This window comes from Epinephelus moara, chromosome 11 (genome assembly GCF_006386435.1).
Source record: "Epinephelus moara isolate mb chromosome 11, YSFRI_EMoa_1.0, whole genome shotgun sequence".
In the NCBI taxonomy this organism is placed as follows: Eukaryota; Metazoa; Chordata; class Actinopteri; order Perciformes; family Serranidae; genus Epinephelus; species Epinephelus moara.
Genome location: NC_065516.1, coordinates 12,006,784 through 12,023,157, shown reverse-complemented (window position 1 = coordinate 12,023,157; position 16,374 = coordinate 12,006,784). Strand labels below are relative to the sequence as shown.

The 16,374-nt window shown below is 40.8% G+C and overlaps 1 protein-coding gene across 2 annotated transcripts in view; it reads left to right on the top strand.

Moving 5' to 3' along the window:
• The first annotated feature begins 866 nt into the window (after positions 1-866).
• map3k15 (mitogen-activated protein kinase kinase kinase 15) overlaps positions 867-16,374 on the top strand; it is a 36,523-nt gene continuing 21,015 nt past the window's right edge. The window contains exons 1-17 of one of the 2 annotated variants that reach the window (XM_050056614.1): positions 867-1,499; positions 6,386-6,525; positions 6,811-6,834; positions 7,115-7,192; positions 8,432-8,625; positions 8,860-9,028; positions 9,112-9,218; positions 9,607-9,777; positions 9,871-9,983; positions 11,099-11,258; positions 11,753-11,903; positions 11,993-12,100; positions 12,947-12,996; positions 13,296-13,391; positions 13,549-13,636; positions 13,720-13,853; positions 15,970-16,097. In XM_050056614.1, the coding sequence (XP_049912571.1) occupies positions 1,184-1,499; positions 6,386-6,525; positions 6,811-6,834; positions 7,115-7,192; positions 8,432-8,625; positions 8,860-9,028; positions 9,112-9,218; positions 9,607-9,777; positions 9,871-9,983; positions 11,099-11,258; positions 11,753-11,903; positions 11,993-12,100; positions 12,947-12,996; positions 13,296-13,391; positions 13,549-13,636; positions 13,720-13,853; positions 15,970-16,097 (2,227 nt within the window). In that variant the 5' untranslated portion in view covers positions 867-1,183. The remainder of the gene's footprint in view (positions 1,500-6,385; positions 6,526-6,810; positions 6,835-7,114; positions 7,193-8,431; positions 8,626-8,859; positions 9,029-9,111; positions 9,219-9,606; positions 9,778-9,870; positions 9,984-11,098; positions 11,259-11,752; positions 11,904-11,992; positions 12,101-12,946; positions 12,997-13,295; positions 13,392-13,548; positions 13,637-13,719; positions 13,854-15,969; positions 16,098-16,374) is intronic. The other variant, XM_050056615.1, reaches the window with a different exon arrangement.

The following is a 16,374-nucleotide window of genomic DNA, read 5'->3' as shown; positions in this document are numbered from 1 at the left end:
TTTGCTAACTAGCTAATTTGCCGTTGCCATTTCCGGTAAGTGCACAAATTCGCTCACTACGCCAATAAGTAGGCCTACATAGTGCACATAGTATACCACATGGAAGTGTACTAATGGAAGTATGTGATTTGAGACACAGCGTTAGTCTCTCGTTCCTCAGGAATACCTTGTCCCGTTTGCTGCATTTGCACATCATAAAAGCTATAGGAGCTGCTGTTGTTGTTCATAGTCCAGTCCATTTACATGCAAAATATCAGAAATACCATATTAACATGAAAAGTAATTAAGTATCTTAGTAACACTGAATAAAAATGAGATCACTAGACCTACTACTATTCTATGCTACTCATTTCTCCTAGAAAACTGGAACACCAACCTAAAATGAAAACAACCGCATTGTGGTTCTTCTAGAAAGCACTCAAACATTTCCAGGTATTGAGGAAGGAGCAGTGGCACTGACCCCATTTTGGAAATAAACATGAGCCTCGTGTCCCCTCTGCCAACAGAGTGTGATAGACGGCTCCTGGCTGTCAGTACTGTCTGGCATTAACGCGTGCCACCAGGGCATAAAGGATCCAGACTCTCTGCTAAGAAAGACTGTGGAAATCAATATCACATTTGATTCACATCAACAAATAGGCTCACTGATGAGGAAATACTTAAATCATATGAGCTCTGTGCTGATTTTATATGGTGAACATGAGTGAGAATAACTTTGCAGGGAGTAGAAGAGGGGTCCAAAAGGACATACCGTTTTATATTTAGACAACCAGGGAGATGGTGATAACATTTCACACTGTGGACAACACGGTCCTGATTGTATCCTGCAGTTAAACAGTCGCCCTTACGTCAGACTTGAAATCACACTGAAGAGGCAAAGTGGTGTAATTTCACTTCTGGGTGCATTTTTGTCTCTCCACATCTCCTCCTCTCTCTGCCTCTCGGATCTAGTCGGATCCAGTCTGGGTGAAGCGGACTTCTTGGTGCGAGATAATCGGCAGATGATGTGAGTTAATGAGGCGGAGATGCGGAGGGACAAACTCAGACGCGCTCCTCTGCGGCCAGGACAGGTGCGCAACAAGTGAGCGAGAGGAGGACGAGTCGGAGGAGACAGACAAAACATAGGAAGTCACGGGAGGGAGAAGGAAGGAGATAAAGCAGAAACACTTCCCTAGTTCTCGCCATGGATACGGGCCAGAGCGCGCAAGTCGCAGACATGGGAGGAGAGCACTCCGCCGGAACGTGTGTACTGGAGCGGGACCGGGACCGGGAGAGGGGCGAGGTGTCCAGCCCCTGCCCGCCGGCCAAGCAGCGCTCCCTGCGGGTGGTGTACGTCCTGAACGACGGGCTGAAGTCGGTGATGGCCAGCAGCCCGGAGTCCGGAGCGCTGCAGTGTCTGCAGAGAGCCTGCGACTCGGAGAGCGCTCTGCTAACCACCGTCACCTTCGGACGGCTGGACTTTGGAGAGACATCAGTGCTGGACAGTTTCTACGATGCAGGTGTGTGTCAGTGCAACAGCATGGTGTTTGCAGGTTATATAAGAGTCGTGCAGGTTAAAACTGAGGTTATTTACTTTAAAAAATAATGTTTCGTGCGCAGAAGTTGCACAAAAGTTATTTGCGTGGCTTAATGCATGAAACGCAAAGAGAAAGTACAAATTCTAATATGTGTTGCAAGTCTGCAATTTTCTGATTACTCTCTCAGATAATGACTCACGCACCACCTTTCACCATTTCTGCTTATAGAATATTGTTATTAAATACAGATACATTCTGGAGTGTTTGAGCGACCATTTCAGAGCTATTTCAACCCTTACATTCATTGGTAAATTGTGGGAGGGTGTGTTTTATTTAAAAGGAAGATATGCCTTATGATTGAGAAGGAAGACGGCGGTTTTAAAATCTCAGTTCCTCACTGACTCACAGCTTCTGTTGAAAACCTGAAAAGCATGAAGCGTTTATTTGCCTTGTGTCTGCTGCCAATGTTTAATTAGATGTTTGGCTGCAAGACTCTTAAAATCAGGTCATGGCACGTTTATGAACAATGCACGTCCGTTGGAGGTGTTCGAGAAAGCAAAATATATACACCATGTATCAGAAGGTAGGGAAATGTGTAGCTTTTCAAGTGCATAGATTATGATACTGGGTATTGATTGGGATACACTATCACACAATACAATTAAAGGACTTAATGACCTCTGGTGCTCTATGCTTAATGTTGAAGAAGTATTTCACTGCTGGAAAGATGGTCTTTTAATAAAGCAGGGCTGTCTGTGCAGTAGAAAGAGGCGATTACTTCTGAAATTGGTGCTACATGACCAGAGAAAAACAGAGGAAAAGGACTGTGGCATTTGCTTTTGCTCAAAAGGTAGAAAATCAATGAAGAAAGACAACATGCACTCTCAAAAAAGAAGAAAAAAGTCTGGAGGTGCTCGGCCACAGAACAACAGTATAAACAAGAAAAAGCCAGCAACACTCGGTGTCCTTCGTTACCAACTTTTAATACCTCACTGGTACAGGCGATCAAACACGAAGACCGGTTTCGACAAGTGTCTTCCTCAGTGTACCTGTACCTTTTGTTTATACTCAAAAGGTAGAAAACCTACAACTACCAGAATGCACTGCACCACACACCAAACTCTTTGCTGGTGGGTGAGGTAATGCCAGTGTGCGTTTTTTCCACAGAAAACAATATGGAAGCCAGCTGTTAACAAACAATCTTGAATTAACGTTACAGCTAAATGGTAAAATAAAATATGTTTCCGAGAACATTTTAGGCGAGAAAACGGAAACTCAATAACAGAGTCTTGGTTTAAATTTGATCAGCACTGCTTAGTTTTACTGTTTGGTCTCAGTATTTTCAGCCTCAGTTTTTACCATGTAGGAAACAGTATGGTGCCCACTTGTTGACAAATTCTCGTATTACAGGCAAACAGTGCACTAAAATATGGCATTTTGGAGATTTTTTAGGTGAGAATTAGATAATACAGTAACAGAATCTTGGTTTAAGTTTTTATCAGTGCTGCCTAGTTTTACCAGTTGGTCAGAGTTTGGTCTGAGTTTGAGAGAGAGAGAGAGAGAGAGAGAGAGAGAGAGAGAGAGAGAGAGGACGCTGATGAGTCCTAAAACCCTGAAATGAGTTAGCATTTAGCACTCCTGATTCCCTTGTTTCAAAGTCAGTAGTTGTTTTTTTAATGGGTTTTTGGTTAGATGCCTGAAATAAGGTCTGTGGTTAACACAAGCTTAAGACACTCTCAAGTTTTGTTCTACAACATAAAATATGTCAGTATGGCCCCACTTGTGATTTTTGAAGCATTTATGTGTCTTACAGATGGTGGTTGCTAATAAGTGGCTAAATGAGACTACAGAACATCATCATGCTGAACATGACTTTACAGCCTTGCTGTGGGAGCAATGTTAAGACATGCAACCGTGGAGTAGTTCGTTCATAGCCTAACGTTAGCTTTTTACTTCTAGTGATTGCATTTAGGCTTCAAAAAAGATTATCTTGCTGAACAAAACGTGTAAGAATTACAGACATATTGTTGCCACAGAGCTTATTTTCTGCAATAATTCAAAATCCAGTGGAAAAATCCCATTGGCTTTTTGTCGAGGGAACCAGGGCGATGCTAATTTCCGCGTTAGTTTCCAGAAAAACTTCATCCTTGCAGCACTTTATACAGGGAACAGTATTCTTGCTCACAAATTCTCATGTAACAGGCAAACAGTGCAATAAAATATGTTTCTAAAGACATTGTTGGCGAGAAATAGGCAATTAAGTGACAGGTTCTTGGTTTATGAAATTACACACACACACACACACACACACACACACACACACACACACATTTTTGGTACAATCTGTAGTTCAAGCAACAGCCCCAGCGGGTAGATCTGAGCCCTGGTTAAGATGAAGGGAAGTTTACCAAAGGTCATTTGCACACACAACCCACAATGTTATAATACATGAAAGTAGGCAGAGTATCCCTTTAATTCTTTAAAATGACCTCTGAAGATGTCTGACTTTTCAGACGTTGTTTATTATTATATATTAATAATATATATATATATATATATATATTAATATTATATATTTGTTTGGTATTACAACAAGAACTCAGTCGAAAGCATCTCATTGGTTAAATTTAACGCTCAATGGATGGAGCCAAAATCTCTTTCATTTGTGTTTAAGATAGGACATGTTGTGGTTGCTGTGTGTCATAATGGGCGCATGAGAAGCATGTGATCAGTTTAAGGAAAAGAAAAAGCTGATTTGGGGGAAAGAGTGAAACCACAAAGCCAGCATACACGATGCAGGTCTGGTTAACCTTTTGTGTTCCAGCCATGTATGAGATTCTCATGTGAAAGTAAACTATGTAAAACATGGTGCAGTACAACATGTGCTCTGATGTTAATCTAACATCTGACAAGTGCCGGTTGCTAATCTGTGTGGTTTTAGAGATTGCAATCTCAGTATGTCAGTTGGTTAGTCTAACACTTTGGTTTATAGTAAAAATATCTCAACAACTATTGGACGATTTGACCTGGAAATGATGAATCTGAATAACTTTGTTGATCCCCTGACTTTTAATCCAGAGCCACCATGAAGTTGACAGTCATAGTTCTGAGAGAAATGTCTAAACAACGATTGGATGGATTGCCACAAATTCTTTTGCAGATATTCACGGTCCCCAGAGGATGAATCTCAGTAACTTTAGTGATCCCTTGACAGTGCCACCATGAGGTTGACATCATAGTTTTGGGAAAAGTGACTTCACAGTTAATAGTCAGATTGCCATGTTCCTCAGAGGATGAACTGTAATTACTCTGATCTCTGACCTTTCATCTAGCACTATCTCCAGGTCAAAATTTATGACCAAGTACAAAACTAATGACATTCCCATCAGTCTCAGCTGCACTTTATGTTTAGTGCTAAATACAAATGTTAGCATGCTAACATGCTAAACTAAGATGCTGAACATGGTAAACTCATACCTGCTAATCATCAGCATATTGTGAGTATGCTAGCAAGGTGACTTTAGCATTTAGCTAAAAACATCCCTGTGCATAAGTAGGCCTTGCATCTTATATGTCTGTAGACGTGTATCTAATTAAGGTAATCCGTTTATTTCTAAAAATCAAATCTTTATTTGCACCACCTTTTGACCAACTGAAATTTCATTCATGCACACTGTAAGCACAGTACTTGTGCTGTAGGTATATATAATTACTGCCTCAAGATGAAAGCTGCCCCATTAAATAAATGTGGTTCTTCCTGTCTGCACACTAGTCCATTTTTGTTTTCTTTATACACACACACTATCATTCAGTGTGCTTGAGGCATCTACAGTATGCTGAGTGATGTTTCTCTTCTGGAGTGCAGCTCATGAAAACTACCAGCTCCGGGGAAGGATTACATTCACCTCTGTTTTTAATCCATGTACAATGCAGCGGGGTTGAAAAGGGCTTCCACACTACTACTTGCGCTTTACTTGAGTGTTTACGTTTTATGCTACTTAATATCTCAACTCTGTGACATTTTGGAGGCAAATATTGTACTTGTGGTTGGGTGTCGTTACGCTAATGTTATACATACATAATTTATGTAGCCTGATAAACTGATACTGTGATGTTACATTGTATGTAACTTAAAATAACTCAACATTGACTTCTGGTTTGACACGGAACACAAACCTTGGTCTCCTGGGTCATAGTGTGTTTTTTTGACCCAACCATCACCTCAACCACATCCCTATGCATACTGTCCCGCTTTATACTAGGTCACCTGACTTCTTCCTTTGCTTCCGTCACCCTGCAGCACATAGGTCATGTGATCACAGCCTCCTGGCTCATGATAGCATTGGTTAACATTGGTTGGATTTTGTAAACATAGGTACGCTCAGTGTCAATTACTAGTTACCTAGCGGATTTGTACAAAATATAAATCAATCTAGCAGTTTATATAGTAGCTGATATTAACTCCACCTTTACCAGCTGCAACACATTAATAATTATAATGCAATAATGTATTATCAATTATACTGAAAGGGCCATTCTGCGTAATGAGTACTTTAACTTTTGGTACTCTAAGTATATTTTAATGCAAATACTTTTATATTTTTATTTAAGCAAAGTTAAGAATGCAGCACTTTCACTTATAATAGTATATCTACACTATAATATTGCTATATCTACTGAAGTAAAAGGTCAGAGTACTATTTCCACCACTGATGCTTACTGCTAAAAACATTCCCACCTCGTATAAAGTCAGAGGTCAGATGTTCTCCTAAAGGTTGTAGATCTCAGAGTGTCTAACACAAGGGCTGATGGATTTTAACATGAGCTTCGAGAACAACATGGTTGCCGACTCTCGTTCCTCCTTCCAGACATCGCAGTTGTGGACATGAGCGATGTGTTTCGGCAGCCCTCCTTGTTTTACCACCTGGGTGTGAGGGAGAGCTTCGACATGGCCAACAACGTCATCCTGTACCATGACACTGACCCTGACACTGCCCAGTCACTGAAGGTACTGCCCCACACACACACACACACACACACACACACACACACACACACACACACACACACAAATACACACACCTCTTTGATTCTTCTGTGGGTGTATTTAGAGTTCATGGATGCCATTCCTTGGCAGTTCCTCAGAACAAAGTGATCCACTACAGTCAAGCATGCACTGTGCAGCCAGGGGGAAACAGCTGTTTGAAGTAGTAATGTGGCAACACCACTAAAGAGAACACAAGAGTACACACTTTAAATCCATTCTCACTTCTCTTTTTATATCTCTTTACAGGACATGGTGGCACAGAAAAACACAGTAAGTTTCTGTGTGTGTGTGTGTGTGTGTGTGTGTGTTATTTATGTGCGCACACTGTCCTGTGCTATTTGTGGAGTTATATTGGTGACAAGTGCCATTCGTCCTCTCATGCACAACTGCATGCAGGAATGCATATCTACATGCTTTCACTCTGTCTGTCTCTCTCTCTCTCTCTCTCTCTCTCTCCCTCTGTCTTGCTCTTTCTCACACACGCACACACACACATTATATTGTTTAATGTATTGTGTGTATTGTTTGTCTATCTGTGTGTGTGGAGAAGGCCTCTCGTCCTCCAGCGTTAGGTTTTCCCTGGGTTCAGTTGCCTCCAGAGTACAGAGGCTCTGGATTGCGCAATAAAGTAGGTACCATGCTGCACCAGGGCATGCTGGGAGATTTCCTCAAAGGCTAATAATAATAACAAACATGGAGGAGGAGCCAAAAACACTGACCTCCCCATGGGATGTTGTGTGAATAACAAATTAAATGCCCTAACAAAAGTGTGTCACTCACAAAACCAAAGACGGATAAAAAGCCACTGTCTGTTCTAAGAAGAGATGATAAGCTCAGGACGGCAGGTTATATTACATGAGATCCAGCAGTTATTTAGACAGTCAGGGCTTTTTAATATTAATATGATGACATAAACTTTAGAAATAAAATCTGATTTAAGGAGGTGGTTTCTGTTGTGAGCATTTATACTTCAGCAGTGGTGTGTCTTTGTCTGAGTAGTTTCTGAGTCTGAGGGTGTCTATTCTGCTGTGTTGAGTTTCTGTGAAGTGCTGTAAAGTTTGGTTGTGTTCAACTAACACCTAAAACACACATAAAATGTGTGTTAACAGCAACATCATTACCCAAAACTACATGTTTTCTCCACAAATACTGCATGCTAACAATATTAGCATAAGCCAATGACATTTTACATTGTATAAATTAGCCTAGTAGCTAGGGGACTTCATTGTCTTCACAATTTATTGTTTCTTATCTGTGAATTAGAAGTAAATACAAGCTTTGTTTCCACTGAGGGAAATGGTTTCAGCTTAGAAAAATAAACAGCAGGTCTTCGTCACCGCTACTTGTAGTTAGCACAACGCCAAGACTAACTATTGAGACCTGGTAACTCCAGCACTTGGTCTGAGAATTACTGGTAGTTTACAGCAGTGTTGCATGAATGGGTGGAATTAAATATGAGCAAGTAGTGCCCTATAGTCAATGTTTATCGGCCTCTACATAAATACATAGAGAGATAAACAGACGTGGTGTTGCGTTGTGTATTTGTGTGCATTAGTTCTTGCTGTTTTGGATCTTTAACAGCCATGTGAGCTTGATTACTTCCGTTAACCTTTGCTGATGTTGTCATGATGCTATCAAAAATCTCAGTAGTGTGCTGATCCCCTGCTCATACTGATCCGCCTCATTAATCACTCCATAATCCCCAATCTCTCCATCTCTTCTCTTCCTTCCTTCCTGGACTCCTTTTACACCTGGCATCCAGCACGTGTGTATTTATCCCATATAGAGCTGTATTATATTTAAGCACTCAAATTTCAGTCCTCTTTTTCCTTTGACAAAGAATGTTTTCCTATTTCTCTCCCTCCAGGCATCCAGTGGTAACTACTACTTCATCCCCTACATAGTGACTCCTAACCATGAGTACATGTGCTGTGAGAGTGACGCCCAGCGCAGGGCCAGTGAGTACATGCAGCCCAGCTGGGACAATCTGCTGGGGCCGCTCTGTGTCCCCCTGTTCGACCGCTTCACCAGCCTGCTGAAGGACATCCATGTCACATCCTGGTGAGACACATTTAAAGCATTAATGTCATTACACATAAATTATCTTGTCTGCAGGTGGGTAGCTTACATGGCCCCAACAACTCTTGACTCTTCCTCTTGTAAAAAGCATTTGGATTTTCAGTCCAACTGTGCTCCAAAGAGCACATTGTTCTTACCTTTTCCCCCAAAATTTGAGGATCTCTCCCAATTTTCTCTCATTTCATTGTCTCGTCTTTTACTGTGCTTCTTCTGCAGTGCTTCCTTTAAAGACACCCTGCTAAATGACATCAGGAAGGCCAGAGAGAAGTACCAGGGAGAGGAGCTGGCCAAGGAGCTTTCGCGCATCAAACTCCGAATTGACAACACGGAGGTCCTCACCCAGGACATCGTCATGAACCTGCTGTTTTCCTACAGAGACATACAGGTACAAACACTCAACATGGTCTTAATTTGGAGTGACAGTAACACCAACTAAGTATATATAAATACACATAACCTGACCGCCAGGACTACGATGCCATGGTGAAGCTGGTGCAGACTTTGGAGATGCTACCGACTTGTGATCTGGCCACCCAGCCAATGATCCAGTTCCACTACGCCTTCGCCCTCAACAGGTACAGAGAACCAGTCGTAACTACTTTTCATATTTTTTCCTAGGCTTTGGATGGGTGCAGAAAGTAATTTAAAATGGGATTTAGATAGATTTTATTGACCCTACAACTGGAGGAAGTGGATTTTCCTCTTACATTTAAGCCAAATGTCATAATCCCTAGATGTATTTTGCCCTAGAAAGTCAAAACATAGTCAGTAGCTATGTATTCAATTGAGTCCAGAATCTGACTTTGTGGCATTTTTTTTATTAAAAGGGAAATTATTATACCAAAGAAATGTATCATTTCTATTAAACAATATGTAAAACTGTAGCAAGAACATATAAATTCACCTTGTAGTTCAGTGCAACTTATCAGCCTAACATTGATTCATAAATGTGTTCATGTGCAGGAGGAACAGTCCTGGTGACAGGGAGCAGGCTCTCAGAGTGATGCTGCAGGTGTTACAGTCATGTGAACATCCAGCACCGGACATGTTCTGCCTCTGTGGACGGATATACAAGGACATCTTCCTGGACTCAGACTGCAAAGACACCAAGAACAGGGACAATGCTATACAGTGGTGAGAACACACACACGCTCTTTTTTTAACTCTAATATGTAAATGCTGAGAAACCGTAATTTTCTACACTCCCTATTATTTGCATCGGTGCAGGTACAGAAAGGGTTTTGAGCTGCAGCCAACTCTCTACTCTGGGATCAACCTGGCTGTCCTCCTCATAGTTGCTGGCCAACAGTTTGAGAGCTCCATTGAACTGAGGAAAATAGGTAAGAACCTGAACCCCACTTTGATTGTTTTATCACACCAGCACACAATGCTTAAGTCAAGCTGGAGCCATCTAATACAAACATTATCAAATGTTTCAGTTGCTTTGAATGACGTATTGTTTACTGCACTGGTTCCCAATCTTTTCCCCTTGGGGACACCTTTTCTATCAATGAGTAAACTGACGACCCCCTGACTAAGTTATATTTAAACATTTGAATATTTCGTATTATAGTCAATGCATTGCAAACAAATACAGGACATTTGTGTAAAATGAGTGATTATGATGAATGTTGAGCAGATTAATTGCTGTAAATATTGCATCAGAGATGAGTTTCCCTGATATTTTAAGGAAGTTTTTCTATGATTCTGTGTCTGTACTTTGTATTTATTTTATTTTGTAACATTCATACTTAATAGACTTTTTGACAGATTCAGTGTTTTCCTCTCCCTGATGCTTGGCCATTGCTCTATTAGCTCTTTAGTTGTTTTAATTGTGTACTTTTCTTATACGGGTGAAGCTTTTAAGCAGAGAGTGAAGGCTCTGTAAATATAAAGCTTGTGTTCTTGACCTTATCCTGTAAGATTTTTTAAAAGTGTATATATTTTGAATAATAATCTTAACTTCAAAAATAACAATTTTAGTTAGTTTTAGCAACAGAAATGAATGAAATGCTGAGATAAAGGCCTATTCTACATTTTTTTTTTTTTTTTTTTAGAGTTTTAGAGTTTTCTTACAATCCCACGTCTGGGACCAATTTACTGTATCCACTGTGCCAAAGTCAGTTCAGTTTTAGAGTACAAACAAACGGTGAAATTGTGTCTTGCCTAATTTAAGGGGTAAATAATTAACTAATACTGTAGCCCCCTGCAAGGAAACAGCTAAAAGCATTCAAAACAGCCCAAATGTGAACAAAACAAGGTAGGCCACAAAGCCTGCTGCATTTGAATTGAATGTTAGTATGCTTAAACATAGAATGTTCAAAATGAAGAATTGATAATACAGAATCACTAATAACATATTGCTCATTTGTCTTTTGCTGTCAAAATTAAGTTCAATGGTTTTAAAAAAGTTTTATTTTACAGTTGTTTCACACTGATAATGTGATGTCTGTAGGTGTGAGGTTGAACAGTCTGCTGGGGCGCAAAGGTTCCCTGGAGAAAATGAATAATTACTGGGACGTGGGCCAGTTCTTCACCGTTAGCATGCTAGCTAACGACATCCCCAAAGCTACTCAGGCTGCCGAGAAGCTCTTCAAACTCAAGCCGCCACTCTGGTAAAGACATTCACAAAAAAAGGTTCTATTCTGTGTTGTAGTGCAGTATCTGTGCGTGTACTTTTCATGTTTTAAGCAACTCTGTTTTACCGTATGATTTATATTGTTTGTGTACTGAGGAAGTACACTTGGTTAATCAATGAAATACATGTTATTAATCAAAGTAATTGTGTTTTAGCCTGTTTTATACTCTGCATTAAAAAAAGAAACAGTGACAGAAGAGGACTAAAAGTAGACCCCCTTCAAAACATCCATTAGTTTGACTCTTATGTGTGTGATGTTGTTTTGAATATAAAAACAGTGGCCATTTCCTCTCACTGACCATACATATGACATAAAAATTGAAATAATAATCAACAATATGGGGAAATGGAGTGTCATTACAGGGTAATAGACATCCTCCTTGACTTTTGTCCATTTATAATTCAGTCCCATATTGCTTTCCAGTTCCTCTTGTTGCCTGTGATTATGACTTGTCTTATATTTTTTTCCAGGTATTTGCGCTCCGTGGTGCAGAACCTGCAGCTCATCCAGAGGTTTAAGAAACAGACGATAGAACATTCTCCTCAGCGGGACAGACTCAACTTCTGGATGGACATCATCGTCGAGGCCACGCAGGGCACCACCAATCGACTGCGCTTTCCAGTAAACACAAATACACACAAACATTCAGACATGCTCAATCAGATATTCAGAGACTCACACTAACACTTGCTTTTTTCTTTGTGTTACAGGTGTTGATTCTGGAGCCAACGAAGATTTACCAGCCTTCCTATGTGTCCATAAACAACGAGGCTGAAGAGAAGAATGTCTCTATCTGGCATGTCTCTCCTGCAGAAACAGTAAGAATATAACTTTTAACCACAGGACCCTTGTACTCTTGACTGCAGCATTTCATTGCACTGCAACATCGAAAATAAACTTAGTAAATGTGTTTCTCTCCACCTGTTTTGTACATAAAAGGTCTGAGTGGAAAATGACACAGAAATTTGAAAAGAACCTCAAAGTATCTCGAAAAGAAATTTTATGCCTCACTGGTGCTGGTGTATCAATAAAAGCAAAATGTGACGATGTGCAATAGGGCTGTAATGTTCCTTAATTAATACACGAAACCAAAGCAAATGCTGTATTTTCATCAATCTTTAAATGGCACCTAATTTGTGAATTAGCGCTGCTCGTTGTATATTTTGATAAATCAACAACCTTATATTTGTATGGTGGCAGTGGATGGAAATTCCCATTACTGTCTTTTTCTTTTTTTTTGCAAATTTTTTTAAAGTTCGGTTAAATTTTTTGCCACATTTGAATGGAAACTTGGAACCCATTACAAAGTTATGTAACTTTGTAGCCGTTTTTAAAGTTAGACTTAAGCCCTATTCGCACAGGACTAGTATGACCTGGGGATGTCTAATATTTTTGTAATAATTGCTGAGGTCATCTGTGATCATAATTCCGTACAGATCTGCTTTGTCTGTCATCTTTTTTGAAGACAATTTTTTTGCCGATTTTTGCCTTTGTTGATAGGACAGCTCAGATAGATAGGAAACATAAGAGAGGGAGTGGGGATGACGTGCAGCAAAGGGCTGCATGCCAATAGGGCTTCTGAGTGAGTTCTGGTTAAATATGTGACCATTCTGTGCAAAAGTGAGCAATGTGAAAATTTAAAACCTCATTCACTTTCATTACAGAAAGGGATCCATGAGTGGAACTTCACTGCCATGTCCATCAAAGGCATTAGGTATGAATGTGAAGTTGGAACTGAATAAAATGCAGAAGGTCCCAAACTGTTTGACATTATGCAGCTAAAACACGCCATTTGTCATGGTTTATTTGAGTTCATAACTATGAGAGATACAATGATCATTTGTTGCACATAATTTAAGGGTTGAAAAGTCGTACATGTAAATATGAAAACTTATTATTCCACAAAGAAGATTACATTGAGTTTGAACATCCTGACGTAAGATGTAACAACACAGTGAAAGATGAGAAAAAATGAACCAAAGCTTTCATGTACTCCAACTCCTCTGTCTGCAGCATCAGTAAGTTTGATGAGCGCTGCTGCTTCCTCTACGTCCATGATAACTCAGACGACTTCCAGATCTACTTCTCAACTGAGGAACAGTGCGGTCGGTGAGGACACACACCTCTAGATGTGTCTGTGTAGGTGTGTGTGTTTGTCTGCGTTTGTGTTGGTACAGTACGTATGTGCAATTGTATCGCAACATAGGCTGATGGCCATGAACTGGAAATAATAATGTTATCACTTGTGTGTATATGTGTGTTTCAGATTCTGCTCCATGGTGAAAGAAATGATATCTGATGGTACAGGGAATGCTGTCGAGCTGGAGGGGGAAGGAGACGGAGATACACTGGAGGTCATAAATATATCCATGCTTTTTACAGTAAATATCTGTGTTTATAGTTCCAGTTGATGATTTAGAATGTGCATGTGTTACAGTATGAGTACGACACCAATGAGACAGGAGACAGGGTGGTGTTGGGGCGGGGCACCTATGGAGTAGTGTACGCCGGGAGAGACCTCAGCAACCAGGTCCGAATCGCCATCAAAGAGATCCCTGAGAGAGACAGCAGGTATGATGACTTGTAGTAACCCTGACCAAAGTTTTCCACATTCGACATTCAAAAAGTTGTTGTTTTCCATTTTGTTTTATTGTCAAAAAATGTATTGATCGCAAAGCCCCAGCCCATAGGAACTGAGTTGGGCTTGACAACTCGATGTAGTGGCTATAAAGTGTAATTACAACTTCTCAGTCTGTCATGTAATGCCATTGGGCCCAAAAAGACTTGTTCCCATAGTACATCAACTTCATACTTCAATAGCCCTTATTAAAATCCTTACACCCCAGAAGTCCTAAAGCTCACTAATAGCTGTTCCAGAGTTATTTTCTTCTGTGATTCATGCGAGTAGGCCCGAGACCAACAGTTTGGAGGCACAGTTAAAGGAAATGCTAGTGCGCTTGCTCTATAGAGAGGCGAAGTCCCTCCCCCTCTGGTGGACCACCATGAGACCATATTTCGGCAAAAATATGTACATACTTTTTGATCCATTTGAATTGTGCCATGAATGACATATATGATCCATCCATCCATTTTCATCCGCTTATCCGGGGTTGGGTTGTGGGGGCAGCAGGCCAAGCAAAGCACCCCAGACGTCCCTCTCCCTAGCAACACTTTCCAGCTCCTCCTGGGGGACCCCAAGGCGTTCCTAGCCCAGATGAGATATGTAATCCCTCTAGCACGTTCTGGGTCTGCCTCTGGGTCTCCCACAGTGGGACGTGCCCAGAACACCTCTAACTGGAGGCGCCCAGGAGGCATCCTAATCAAATGCCCAAACCACCTCAGCTGACCCCTTTCAGTTTGAAGGAGCAGCGCCTCTACTTGTTATGTTGTTTGTCACTTTTAAAGATGAATTTAGATCAAGAAAGTCAGTTTGTCATAAAACTGTTTAAGTGTAAGACTGCGAAAATGCGTAATTAGGAAGACTACACACACATGACCACACATCAGGTAAGATAACATTTGCACATGCAACATAGCTAAGTAACCTAGCTTGCTAGCAAGTTAGCTAGCTAGCTAACATTACTTGTGTTGGTGATATATATTGTGCAGGATGTAGTTCACTCAGTGGTTTCACACAAAATAGTGCTATGACAAACCTATCACAAACTGTGACTTTCTTGCTAAATTTTCTTTTAAATTGACAAACATCATATGTGTTATTAATGCCACAATTCAAACGGGCTAAAAAAAAAGAAAAGATTTATCTCTTGCTGTTGACTACTGTACATATTTTTTCCTGAAAGAAGGTCCCAGTGGGGTCCTCAGAAGAAGAGGAACTTCGCCTCTCTTTGGGCCCCACAATGCGGATGATCCGGGTACTTTTATACCCGGGAACTTTCTTTGGCTTCATACACTACTGAGCAACTTTCACAGGAATGAATTGGGCCCCACCTCCAATGCTGTATCCAGTTCTCTATAGCTAAGCCGCAGTTTCTGCAACATTCAGAGCATATCTATGATTCAGTGTCTGTGGCAGGATTGTCTGCAAGCAGTTCTCAACATGGAGGTGGCTGAGCTGACAGGTTGCAACTAATGGTGCTAACAATGGCCCCAGTGCTGACAGAGCTAACATTGTTAACCCAGTGGGGAGCCTGAGGGTGGGCACTACGCTTCTGCAACAACACTGTCATGGATTGGGATGGCGTTATCAGTGGTAACAGTTGAATGATTACAAGCAGAGCGTTGGCGATTAGCTAGCCAGTGGGACACACTTACAGGGACTCATATACACTAACATGCATACACAGCTGGACCACCTACCAAATCAAAGAACAGGAACTCGGATTACAACACACACAGAGGTAGCGTGACTTCATTGTCTGCTCAGGACGCCATTACTCCATTTTGTCTACATAGCAAGTAGTGGTTTGCTGCTATGTTAATGCTCTGAATGTCACATACATTGACTTAAACACAATGTCTGGATTATGGCACAAGTGATGGTAAATATTATATGTGTGTTAATGAATGTCTTGTTCTGACAACACTAGATTGGTTAGTTGCTTAAAAATATAAGATTGTGAGGCAAGTTGATGCTGTAACTGAATATGCATTATAAGTAAACTTTATCTGGATAAATGGAAACAAAGTATTTGTCTGTGGTTGTTTCTTTCTCTGTGTAAATTAGGTACTCCCAGCCTCTTCATGAGGAAATTGCCCTCCACAAGTACCTGAAACACAGGAACATTGTTCAGTATCTGGGCTCTGTTTCTGAGAACGGATACATCAAGATCTTCATGGAACAAGTGCCTGGAGGTGTGTTTGTATGAGAAAGAACAATGGTTGAACAATTACACAGTTGCGTGAACTAGGACTTGTTTTTGTTTGAAAACCTTCAGTTCTTAGCAATAAAGGGACAAAAGCACCAGAACAAGAGAGAAATACTGTGTCTACTTTGTGCTTTACTGATAATTTAGCCCTGTGCAGGTAGGATAAATAGTATGTTTCAGAGATCGATGCTTGTGACCTCGGTTACTGAGCGGTCTCTCTAACTGCTTGGTCATCTTCCCATTTCATGATAGGTTTTGGACAC